The 12,257-nt window shown below is 57.5% G+C and overlaps 1 protein-coding gene across 6 annotated transcripts in view; it reads left to right on the forward strand.

Moving 5' to 3' along the window:
• The window catches only part of ITGB4 (integrin subunit beta 4), a 30,853-nt gene that overhangs the window by 4,888 nt on the left and 13,708 nt on the right, over positions 1–12,257 (forward strand). For 5 of the 6 annotated variants that reach the window (XM_082370967.1, XM_082370969.1, XM_082370970.1 and 2 more), the window contains exons 4-23: positions 13–114; positions 266–470; positions 1,155–1,251; positions 1,437–1,608; positions 2,744–3,007; positions 3,329–3,418; positions 3,706–3,828; positions 4,243–4,407; positions 4,582–4,658; positions 5,380–5,582; positions 7,566–7,669; positions 7,790–7,888; positions 8,063–8,192; positions 8,944–9,066; positions 9,168–9,274; positions 10,039–10,072; positions 10,262–10,453; positions 10,716–10,819; positions 11,135–11,193; positions 11,325–11,348. In XM_082370967.1, the coding sequence (XP_082227093.1) occupies positions 13–114; positions 266–470; positions 1,155–1,251; positions 1,437–1,608; positions 2,744–3,007; positions 3,329–3,418; positions 3,706–3,828; positions 4,243–4,407; positions 4,582–4,658; positions 5,380–5,582; positions 7,566–7,669; positions 7,790–7,888; positions 8,063–8,192; positions 8,944–9,066; positions 9,168–9,274; positions 10,039–10,072; positions 10,262–10,453; positions 10,716–10,819; positions 11,135–11,193; positions 11,325–11,348 (2,474 nt within the window). The remainder of the gene's footprint in view (positions 1–12; positions 115–265; positions 471–1,154; positions 1,252–1,436; positions 1,609–2,743; positions 3,008–3,328; positions 3,419–3,705; positions 3,829–4,242; positions 4,408–4,581; positions 4,659–5,379; positions 5,583–7,565; positions 7,670–7,789; positions 7,889–8,062; positions 8,193–8,943; positions 9,067–9,167; positions 9,275–10,038; positions 10,073–10,261; positions 10,454–10,715; positions 10,820–11,134; positions 11,194–11,324; positions 11,349–12,257) is intronic. The other variant, XM_082370972.1, reaches the window with a different exon arrangement.

Raw genomic sequence — 12,257 nt, forward strand, 5'->3', positions numbered from 1 at the left:
CCTTCCGGCCAGATGTTCAAGGAATGGCGCTGCAACACCCAGGCAGAGCTGCTGGCTGCGGGCTGCCGGCAGGAGAGCATGGTGGTCATGGAGAGCAGCTTCGAGATCACAGAGGTGCCCAGAGTGGGGGTCAAGGGGGCTGGGCCCTCCAAGCTCAAGGCTGGCTGTTTGTGGGAGGCTATCGTGTCCCCTGGCTGAGCTGAGAGGTATCTCCATCAGATCTGGAGAGACCCTCCAGCCAGGTGTCCCCCTCCCCTGGACACAGGAAACGCAGATCGACACCACCCTGCACCGCAGCCAGGTGTCCCCCCAGGGGCTGCGGGTGCGGCTGCGGCCGGGAGAGGAGCGGCACTTTGAGCTGCAGGTGTTTGAGCCCCTGGAGAGCCCCATGGACCTGTATATCCTCATGGACTTCTCCAACTCCATGTCTGACGATCTGGACAACCTCAAGAAGATGGGGCAGGATCTGGGTATGGCGCGGAAGACAGCAGGGCAGGGCATGGAGAGAGGCGCCTCCCCCAGCTGGCTGGGTACCTGCTCAGGAGGCCAGGGCTCAGGCTAGCTGCACCCACTCCTCAAGGAAGGACAGGACATCTGAGCACCCCAAGAACTCCTTCCCCCCATTCTCAGAGGCGGGTCCTGTCCAGACCCCAATAACCACTCAGGAGTGCAGAGAAGGCCCCAACTGGGTGGGAACCAGAACCCTCTGGTCCTTTTTGGTTTTTTGGATGTGCTGCGCCTCGTGGCTTGCGGGATCTTAGTTCCCTGACCAGGGATTGAACCCGCACCCCCTGCAGTGGAAGCTCAGCGTCCTAACTACTGGACCGCCAGGGAAGTCCCTCCTCTGGTGCTGACAAGGAGGGCACCAGCTGCCATGAGGCTGAGGTTAATTCCCAGCTCTGCAGACGGCTGGTCCAGCTCCCCGGCCGCACCCTCCAACTAGCTGCATGCACGACTCTGGGTCCCCCGAGTCCCATTTCCCTCATCCGTAAATAAGGACAAGGGCTGTCGTGCGTGAGCTGACGCCCAACATGCAAAGTGTTGACAATAAGTTATTCTTCCTCTTCCTCCTTCCCAAGCCAGCCCCTGGCCCCTGTGTTGATGTGGGGTTCTTGGGGCCCAGCTGCCCCCTCTTTTTTTTTGTTGATGCCCAGCCCAGGTTCTGAGGCAGCTCACCAACGACTACACGATTGGATTTGGCAAGTTCGTGGACAAAGTCAGCGTCCCTCAGACAGACATGAGGCCCGAGAAGTGAGTGACCGAGTGGGCAGGGGTCCTGGCCAGGTGGCCCACGCCCTCTCCACCCAAGCACTTGGAAGTCTTCAGGTTGAAATGAGCCGAGGGGGCGGTCCCTAGAGAGGGTGGGCAGGGTGTTGCGGGCGTCTCCTCCCCTGACTTTCTCCCTCCCTGACACTCTCCTTCCCACCTCCGCCCAGGCTGAAGGAGCCCTGGCCCAACAGTGACGCCCCCTTCTCCTTCAAAAATGTCATCAGCCTGACGGAAGACGTGGAGGAGTTCCGGAACAAGCTAAAGGGAGAGCGGATCTCAGGCAACCTGGACGCCCCCGAAGGAGGTTTCGATGCCATCCTGCAGACGGCCGTGTGCACCGTGAGTGCCGGGGCGGGTCCTGCCGGCCTAGACCCGGCTGTGCTTTTCAACAAGGGCATGAGCTGCCCACTGGCCTGCTCTGGTACCAGGCTGGGACCCCCATCCCCTAAGACAAGCTCAGACCCACTGGGGGGCCCTCAATTCCAATCCGAGTTTAGAGGTATCAGTGCCTGAGCAGTCACAGCCTGGTTTTGTATTGGCCAGTGAGGCGGACGTGAGTCTTGGGGTTCTGGAATCTTCAGTGCCCTGAGGCCAGCCTCCCACCCAATCTCCCTGTTAATACCCGTCTCCAACTGTGCTGGAAGAGGGCACTTCTTTTTATGTGCACATCAGTTTTTTCATTTAAAAAATAATGTATTCACAGACAAAAAAGAAAATTCCCTGGCAGTCCAGTGGTTAAGGATTCAGCACTTGCACTGCCGGGGTTCCATCCCTGGTCAGGGAACTAAGATCTCTCAAGCCACATGGCGTGGCCAAAAAATAAAACAAAATTAAAAAATAAGAAATAAAAATGAAAATAATGTATCCATATTACAGACAATTTGGAAAACAAAAAACAGAAATTGCCCATAATTTCACCACCATCGGACAGCCAGCCACTGATACCCCACCAGCGTATTTTGTTCCCTTTTCCTTATTTTATATAGTTGGAATCAGTGTACGTATAGTTCTGAAACTTGCTTTTTTTTTTTTCACCTAATGCTATCGTAAACATTTTCTCTTGTAATACATGGTTTTCAAAATCATCCCATGTATTTCTCACATGCTGCTTGTTGTACCTATTTTAACTCTTCTGTTGAACGCTGCATGGTGTGCATTTTTCTGTGCAGTTGAGATATTCTCGCAGAGTGGTTAAGACCTTGTGGGGACAGCTGGATGAACCTGGTTCCCATCTTGCGTGGTGCCCACTGTGGGCACAGCCCCTGCTTCTGTTTCCCACTTCCCATCGCTGGTTTCTGTTTTTCCCCGTCGTCACTCATGTGCTGTCTGTCACGTGCGTCATTCATGGGGACATCAGGCTGTTAATCCTGTGTCCTCGCTGAGCCCCGTGTTGGGACGTGCTTTCTCTGTCACTGTGCACGGCGCTGTGATGAGTGTCCCCTGCTCCATGGGCACCCCTCCTCGCTCTCCCCAGAGGGACATCGGCTGGCGCCCCGACAGCACCCACTTGCTGGTGTTCTCTACCGAGTCGGCCTTCCACTATGAGGCGGATGGTGCCAACGTGCTGGCTGGCATCATGAGGCGCAACGACGAGGAGTGCCACCTGGACACCACGGGCACCTACACCCAGTACAGGACACAGGACTACCCGTCGGTGCCCACCTTGGTGCGCCTGCTCGGCCAGCACAATATCATCCCCATCTTCGCAGTCACCAACTACTCCTATGGTTACTACGAGGTGCGGGGGGCCGGGACCTCACTGGGCAGGATGGGGGCGGGCGGGAGGGTCCGTGGAACTTCTCAGACACCCCCATCTGCCTTCCTCCCTTCCTTCCCAAAACTTGGGATGGGCCCTGGTGGGAAGAGGAGTCCACGTGCCCATTCCCCAGCCCCCCTCCCAAGCAGGTGGGGGCTAAGAGCACAGGCTCCGGAACGCACAGCAGGCGCCAGGCCTTAGCTCCCCCATCTGCAAAGTGAGTGAACCCCAAAGCTGCGGTCTGGATTCAAAGAGTTGACACTTGTTGGAGGCTGAGCCCCAGCCTGGCATTTTCTCCTGCAGAAGCTGTCCTCGTATTTTCCTGTCTCTTCGCTGGGGGTGCTGCAGGAGGACTCTTCCAACATCGTGGATCTGCTGCAGGAGGCCTTCAATGTGAGGGCTCTGGAGGCTGAGCCTTTCTGGGGCGGGGCTGGAGAGAAGGCTGAAGGGCGGAGGACTGGGAAATAGGATAGGAGGGAGGCAGGGTCTTCTGCAGTCCTTGAGGAGCGCCTCCTGGGCCTGGCCCCAGGTTCCTGCAGGCTCTTCTCCCTTGACACCCCCCCCACCCCGCCCCGCCAGCACCCCAGGCCTCCGTGTAAGTGGGAGTGCAGCACAGACAGGCCAGGCCAGGGTGGGTGAGCCCGGGGTACCCCCAGGCCATTGATCGCCTGCTCTCTTAGCGCATCCGCTCCAACCTGGATATCCGGGCCCTGGAAAGCCCCCGAGGCCTGCGGACAGAGGTCACCTCCAGGATGTTCCAGAAGACGAACACTGGGTCCTTTCTCATCCGGCGGGGGGAAGTGGTACGCCTCCGTGGGGGTCCCGGGGCAGGGGAGGACGGGCACAGCACCCTGCGGGGCGGGGTCTACCTGAACAGAGGTCCAGAGCATGGCCTCCGGAGTCAGATCTGGGTTTGAAGCCCTCTGGATCAGCCCCTTGGCTTGTCCTCATCTGTAAAGTGGAGACCAATCAGCTCGGAGCTCAGGGCTGCTGAGATGAGTGAATGGACCAAAAGCAACCCTGGTTACTGTTGGTGCTATTGTTACCGTGACTGTGCCTGGAAGAAGCAAGTTTGCAGCCCTGAGGAAGGGCGGGCAGGGAGCTGGATGTCAAGGGCCAGACACATCCCTGGAGCTCGAGGGCCTAGAGCCTTCAGGCACAACTGCCCCCTGGTGGTCTGTCCAGGCCTGCCTTGTCTGACAGTGGGGTCCCTGCAGGGCACCTACCAAGTGCAGCTGCGGGCTATCGAGGACTTGGAAGGGACTCACGTGTGCCAGTTGCCAGAAGCGGACCAGAAGGGCAACATCCATCTGAAGCCCTCCTTCTCCAATGGCCTCAAGATGGACGTGGACATCGTCTGTGACGTGTGCGCCTGTGAGCTGGTATGATGCGGCCCCGCCAGGTCGCGGAGGGAGGGAGAGGCTAAGCCGACCACCCCATGGCCCTGAGTAACACAGCAGAGCATCCTGTGGCCACAACTCCCTTTCGGGGTGCCCTGAGGGGCAGCGTCCAGCGTCCCTCACCCCTCCAGCCACCCCACCATGATTTCATTCCAGGAAAAAGTGGAGCGGTCGTCTCGCTGCAGCTTCAATGGGGACTTCATGTGCGGACACTGTGTGTGCAATGAGGGCTGGTGAGTGTGGGAGGGTGAAGCCAGCACCCAGCATGCCAGCAGCTCCCAGAGAAGGGGCTGGGCACACCATGTAGGCTGCTGAGGGTGGGTTGGCAGCTGGGCATAGAAAGGGCTAGGAAAGGGGTATGTCTAGTTGGCAGGTGGATTCAGTTCAAAGCACTTTGAAATTCATGTATATGGGAATTCCCTGGTAGTCCAGTGGTTAGGACTCAGCAGTCTCACTGCCGGGGCTCCGGGTTCGATCCCTGGTCAGGGAACTAAGATCCCGCAAGCTGCATAGCGTGGCCAAAAAAAAAAAAAAGAAATATATGGATATATAGGATTACCTCTGGAAAGACGTGTAAGAATCAGGGCAGTGGTGGCCATTAGGGTGCTGTGGGTTGGACACAGGAGGGAGACATACTTTACCCTCCATCCCTTTTGGACCTTTAGTATCTGAGCCATGGGCACCTATTACCTGAGCAGAAGGGAGTCATAAGAGAATGCTAGTAAGAGTAAGGGCTTTTCAAGCTTCAAGACATTGAATAAGTTTGTCATGACTTGAGGAAGGGACAGGGGGAGGGTCTCAGGGGACTGAGGTTTGAGTCTCAGCTCAGCCCCTGCTGTCTACATAACTCAGACCCACAGGGGCCCACTTAGAGCCTCAGTTTCCTCATCTGTAAAATGGGATGGTGAAAGCCTTCCTGCTGCGCTGTGCGGAACTGACTGGCTTCTCCTGCAGGAGCGGCAAGACCTGTAACTGCTCCACTGGCTCCCTGAGCGACCTGGCGCCCTGCCGGCGGGAGGGTGAGGACAAGCTGTGCTCGGGGCAGGGCGAGTGCCAGTGCGGCCACTGCGTGTGCTATGGTGAAGGCCGCTATGAGGGCCAATTCTGCGAATACGACAACTTCCAGTGCCCCCGCGCCTCCGGGTTCCTCTGCAACGGTGAGCTACTGGCCCAGGTTGGGTGGAGCCGAGAGGGTGGCCTGGGTGTCCAGCCCCTGCCCCCCGCCTCTGGCTCTGCCATCAGAACCCATGTTGGGAGAGCCTCTCTGGGAGTCAGGACCCCCATGTTCAGGCCCAGCCCTCCTCTAGATTCCCTGAGTGCCTCTCCCAAGTCCAGCCCCAACCTGGACCTCTCTCCTCCTCCACAAACTTGATGCCCAAGGCCCCTGCCAACATGAAATCCCCATTGTGGAATGTCCCCCTGAGGTCCTCCGGCCCGTGCCCACCCCCTTCTCCACTCTCCCATCCCACTAGAGTGGGTACCACCCAGCTCAACCTCAGTGATCGGTGGTATATGGCATGGCGATCTTTACTCTCTCGGAAGATGCTACATCTCTAGCAGACAGGGCCTGGGGTAATGCATCCTCTGTAGCCCCACAGGGCCTAACACAGTGTGGGCCCAGGCCATGGGCACATAGGCTGGCCAGGGCTTCCGGAGCTGGGCAGGGGTCACAGAACCCACAGGGGCCACATGGAAGTACTGAATGGGTAAATGGAGGAGAATGAATGAAAATCCACTCACCAAATACTTATTAAGCCCCAACTGTATACTTGCCACGGGGGGTCAAGACCCTGCTTTTCTACCCTTTCCTCCGTTCTTGCTTTTGTCTGCCATTTCTTCTCTTCACCTGCCCACCCCAGGGTGTGCTCAGAGAAATGGAGGGAGAACCCAGGACGTCTGGAGAAAGGCAGACATTTGGCACAGGCCAAGCTGAGACAGGAGGGGAGGGAGATGCAGCCAGGAAGGAGGCAGGGCCAGAGTGCGAGGGGCTTGTGTTCCAGTCCAGGATGGGTCCAGTTTTAGTCTAGTCCAAACTTTTTCTTAAAAGGCTATACATTAAATATTTTCAGCTTTGTAAGCTATGTGGTCTCCGTCACAACTACCCAGCTCTGCCGTTGTAGCAGAAAGCAGCTTATGGGCAATACAAAGGCAAATGAGTGTGGCTCTGTTCCAATAACACTTTTGCAAAAGCAGGTGGTGAGCTGAATTTGGCCCACAGGCTGTAGTTAATCAACCCCTATTCTAGTAAGGATATTGGACTTCATCCTTTGGGCAAAAGGGAGTCACTGGTGTGTTTCTTTTTTGTGTTTTTTTAAAAAATAAATTTATTTATTTTTTATTTATTTTTGGCTGCATTGGGACTTCATTGCTGCGCGCGAGCTTTCTCTAGTTGCGGTGAGCGGGGACTCCTCTTCATTGTGGTGCGCGGGCTTATTGCAGTGGCTTCTCTTGTTGCGGAGCACGGGCTCTAGGCACGCGGGCTTCAGTAGTTGTGGCATGCAGGCTCAGTAGTTGTGGCTCGTGGGCTCTAGAGCACAGACTCAGTAGTTGTGGCTCACGGGCTTAGTTGCTCTGCAGCATGTGGGATCTTCCTGGACCAGGGCTCAAACCCGTGTCCCCTGCGTTGGCAGGCGGATTCTTAACCACTGCGCCACCTGGGAAGTCCTCACTGGTGCTTTTAATTTCATTTTCTAACTCTTTATTTGTTAACCTTGTATCCAGCCACCTTGCTAAACTCACTTATGAAATCTAATAACTTATTTATAGATTCTTCTTGCTATTTTGTGACATGTTTCTGATACTTGCAAATGATGACAGTTTTTCATCTCTTACTTTCCAAAACTTATGTTTTATTTCTTTTTCTTACCTTATTGCATTGGCCAGGACTCATTAGAGGTTCTTAAACAGGGGAGACACATGATTGGGTTTGTGTTTTGGGGTGATCACCCCAGCTGCAGAGTGGAAGGTAGAAGGGCACAATAGAGCAGGAGAAATGGAGAGAAGGGAGTTCCAAGAAAGTGACGAAGAGATGTCTCTGCCCCTGGCTGGAGACATCCTAGCTCCCAAGGCAGCTCCAGCCAGTGGGCAGCCTGGACTGCGGGTGCAAGTGTGCCTCTCCTCTCCCCTCCCCTTCTCTGCAGACCGGGGACGCTGCTCCATGGGCCAGTGTGTGTGTGAGCCTGGCTGGACAGGCTTGAGCTGTGACTGTCCTCTCAGCAATGCCACCTGCATCGACAGCAACGGGGTAGGCCTGGGCATGAGGCAGACAGTGGGGGGCGGCGGAGGGGGCCCCAATCAGGACCACCCTCCCTCTCAGGCAGGGATGGGGGCACAGCTGGCTCACTGGTGCCTCCTCTTGACTCAGGGTATCTGTAATGGGCGTGGCTACTGCGAGTGTGGCCGCTGCCACTGCAACGAACAGTCGCTCTACACAGACACCATCTGCGAAATCAACTACTCAGCGGTGAGGCCAGATTCACTGGGTATGGGCATGGGGACCCCAGGCACAGGGCAAGACGGACAAGAGGGGCTGAGCCTGGTGCCAGAGGAACTGCCCAAGGGTGTGACGTGGTGGGAGCGGGCCTGGCAGGGGCCGCCGCCCAACACAGTGCCCATCTGGCCCTCTTCGCCCACCCAGATCCACCTGGGCCTCTGTGAGGACCTGCGCTCCTGTGTGCAGTGCCAGGCGTGGGGCACCGGTGAAAAGAAGGGGCACACGTGTAAGGAGTGCAGCTTCAAGGTCAAGATGGTGGATGAGCTTAAGAAAGGTATGGGGCAGGGAAAGAGGACTAGGCAGGGGGGCTTCCGATGGGGTAGGTGGTGTCTCTTATCTGGGCAGGGCTGTAGAGCTGGGTAGGGGGCTCATAATCCAAACTGAGGAGATGCAGTCCAGAAAGAGGGGTTCCAGACCTGAGAGTGGTCACAGAACCCAGACAGGTCACACAGACCCAGGTAGGGGACACACAGTCTGGCCAGGGCCCCTAGACCTGGGGAGATGGCTTCTGGCTTGGGCAGGGGGGCAAAGAGCTGGGTAGGGCCATGAACACGGCAAAGGCACATAATTGGGCCGTGGGGGCACACAGCCTCCTTTCCTCTAGGTCAGAGAAATGTTCTAGAAGGGACTTCCCTGGCGGGCCAGTGGTTAAGACTACTCACTCCCGCTGCGGGGGCCGTGGGTTCGATCCCTGGTCGGGGAACTATGATCCCAACATGTGGCCAAAAAAAAAAAAAAAAAAGAAAAGAAAAAAGAAAAATGTTGTAGAAGCCCAGCTCCTGAGTGATGCCCAGGACGGGCACAGATTTGCAGCCTTTGAAGCTCCTGGAGGGCAGCCCCCGCCTTGCCCCATCTGTATGCACAGTTTGCCGGGAACTTGCATTCTTCCCCAGGGAGGTGCCTCCCACCCTGTGATCGGCGGGGTGGGCCCCAGAGTAGGGCCGTGGTGAGGAGCGGCCCCCTCACCAGGCCCTAAGGTGCTCCGGGGTGGGGTCGGGTGCCCTGCTGACCGTCTGTGGGTGCAGCGGAGGAGGTGGTGGAGTACTGCTCCTTCCGGGACGAGGACGACGACTGTACGTACAGCTACACCGTGGAGGGTGACGGCGCCCCCGGGCCCAACAGCACCGTCCTGGTGCAGAGGAGCAAGGGTGAGCTGGAGGGTCGGCCGGGGGGGGATTTGGGTGGCCTGGCAGACACCGGAGGGGGAAATGGCACCGACTCCCTCCTCTTCCTCCTCCTTCCTCCCTAGACTGCCCCCCCGGCACCTTCTGGTGGCTCATCCCCCTGCTTATCTTCCTCCTGTTGTTCCCGGCACTGCTGGGGCTGCTCTGCTGGAAGTACTGTGCCTGCTGCAAGGTGGGGGCTCCCCCAGGGTCTCCACCCGCCACCAGGGTCCCTGTGGGTGGCAGAGGCCAAGCGAACCCACATGTTCTGCCCAGCCCTGGTGCCCTCCCCACCCCAGCCTCTCACCTCTGCCAACCATCAGTGGCCGGATACCTGGGAGCCCCTGCCCGGGGGTCAGCCACATGCAGAGGGTCATGAGAGCTAACAGGGAAGGAAGGGCTCTTCCCACCAGGAGCTGACAGTCTCACTGGGGAGGAAAGACAGGAGACAGGAAAACATGGAGGATGGCATGGCAAGGGATACTGAATTGTGGGGCGCAGAGGCAACACTCTGCAGTGACCCCCAGTGTTGTGGGATATTAGTGTGTGTTACAGAGGAAAAGCGTTCTGTGATCAAATACATTTGAGAAAGCGCTTTCTTCTCTGCAGGACTTCTCAGAGCCTTTGACCTAGTTGTATGAATAGTGAAACTATAAGGGGAAGGAATTCCGTGCGTCCCAAATGGGTTTGATCACAGAACCTTTACTTTCCAGAGTATACAGCAGGACCAGGGTCCCCTGGCACAAATTTGGGGAACCCTCTGCCCCCATCACCCTCTGTACCCACCTTGTGTGCCACACACCTAGACCCCTGCAGCTGCCTGGATATCCTGGTGTCTGGGGAAGGCACCTTTGGCCCCTCTGGACCGTTGGCGTGGGTGGGAGGTGGTGGCGGAAGGGGCTTACCTAGGCTGGGGTGGCTGTCTCAGCTCTCATCCTCACCCACCTTGTCTCCTAGGCCTGCCTGGCCCTTCTCCCGTGCTGCAACCGAGGTATGGGCCAGCATCAGCAGGGGTCGTGGGCTTCTGCCCGCTCTTTCTTCCAGCTGGGGTGGAGGGGAAGCGGGGGCTGAGTCTGGAACAGAGGCGGGAGGCCCCGGGGTCCCACCTGCAGGGGTGTGGTGGGGAAGGTCTAGGGAGCGGCCCAGTGTGAGGGCCCAGTGTGAGGACCCTGTCCCGCAGGTCACATGGTGGGCTTCAAGGAAGACCACTACATGCTGCGGGAGAACCTGATGGCCTCGGATCACCTGGACACGCCCATGCTGCGCAGCGGGAACCTCAAGGGGCGTGACATGGTCCGCTGGAAGATCACCAACAACGTGCAACGGCCTGGCTTTGCCTCGCATGCTGCTGGCATCAACCCCATGGAGCTGGGTGAGGGCCAGGGCTGGGCACCGCAGGTCTTGGGGCTGCCCTTGGGGCCCAGGGCATGTTCACCGCTGCTCCCGGGTCCGGGATCACACCATTCCTATTTTCTCTGGGTATTGGGTGCAGGCACAGGCCTGGCTGCCTTCTATCCTTCCTGATGGTGCTATAAGCCTCAGGTGCTCCCCTATCCAAGCATGGCTCCTGGATGGGGCTTCTGCGGTGCCCACTGTGCAGGGGGCTGACGACACCCCTCCCTGCCTGCCCCTAGCGCCCTACGGGCTGTCCCTGCGCCTTGCCCGCCTTTGCACCGAGAACTTACTGAAGCCTGGCACCCGAGAATGTGACCAGCTGCGCCAGGAAGTGGAGGAGAACGTAAGGGCCAAAGAAGCCGATCCCAGGCAGCTGGCATCTCTGGGCTGGGTGTGAGCCAGGCGGCGGGAGAGCAGAGGGAAGCAGCTGGGGAACCTGGGTTTTTCCGGGCAGGAAAGAAGGGCTTCCTTGGACATGTGCCTGGCCTGGGATCATCCTGGGATCTGTTCCCTGTAAATGCTTCCAGAAGGGTAGAGGCAATGTGCGTGCCCATGGCCACGCCCCCAGCCAACCCCGAGAGGTCCTCTGGGCCGGGATGGCTCTGGGTGGAGAGGCTCCCCCAGGGCCCGAGCCTCACAGCCCTCCCTTGCCTGGCAGCTGAACGAGGTGTACAGGCATATCACAGGCGCGCAGAAGCTCCAGCAGACCAAGTTCCGGTGGGTCCTGGGTGCCCGGGGTTGGGTGAGGGTGCTGCCCGTATAGCCAACACCAGGGGATTTCCCCCAGGCAGATCGTGCCTCCACCCCAGGGACCACCTGGCTCACGTTCCCCACTTTGTCCTCCACAGGCAGCAGCCCAATGCCGGGAAAAAGTGAGTCGAAGACACACAGGTGGGGTAGTACCAGCCCCAAGTACCTGCCCCCTCTGCCCCCTCCCCCACCCCAATCTCCATCTCCATCTCCATCCCACTGGAAAGGAGGGCTGTCTGTGTCTGTCCTTGGGTAGGCCCTTCACTGAACAAATACCAGTATGAAGCCCTCACCAAAAGCCAGCCCCGGTACTAGAACAGGAAAACCACAGGGAACCAAGCAGACCCAGTCCTTGCCCTCGTGCCGGCAATAGCCCCCTACCCAGTACCCGGGATAGCCCGGTGCCCAGCTGCAGCCCTCCTCCGATGCCAAAGGCCTTGATCCTGGAGGCACCGCTGGCTGCCAAGAAGATGGTCCAGTGGGTGACACACCTCCTTCCCAGTTCCTACCCCGAGTCCCAGCCCCCCCAGGGGAAGAGTGGGGGTGGGAACAGCATGCAGAGAGGACAGAACTGCACAGTAACAGAATCCAGCTCTCACTGAGCACATCACCTTCAGTAAGAACCATTTAGACCTGCGTTCTGAGTGCTTACAACGGGCCAGGCCTTGTTCTAAGGGCTTCATGTGTGTGGTTATCTTATCCAAGTAGGTACCATTGCTATTCCCACTTTATAGTTGAGGAAACCGAGAATCAGAGAGCTTAAGTAACTTGCCCAAGGTTACCTAGCTGTTAAGATATAGAGCCAGCAGTGGAGGATTACTGGACTGAATGTCAATATTATGACATAGTATGAGTGTGTTTCATGTTTGGTAATTGCAATCATTGTTGCTTTTGTTGTGGTCATCCATGTACAAAAAAAAAAAAAAGATATAGAGCCAGGATTTGAACCCAGGCAGTCTGGCTTCAGGGCCTATACCCTTCACATCTTTGCTGTCCTGACTCTACTTTTGCTTCACCAGCCCTTCTTGGTG

The sequence above is a fragment of the Balaenoptera borealis genome (assembly GCF_965194805.1).
Source record: "Balaenoptera borealis genome assembly, chromosome: 20".
Classification (NCBI taxonomy): domain Eukaryota; kingdom Metazoa; phylum Chordata; class Mammalia; order Artiodactyla; family Balaenopteridae; genus Balaenoptera; species Balaenoptera borealis.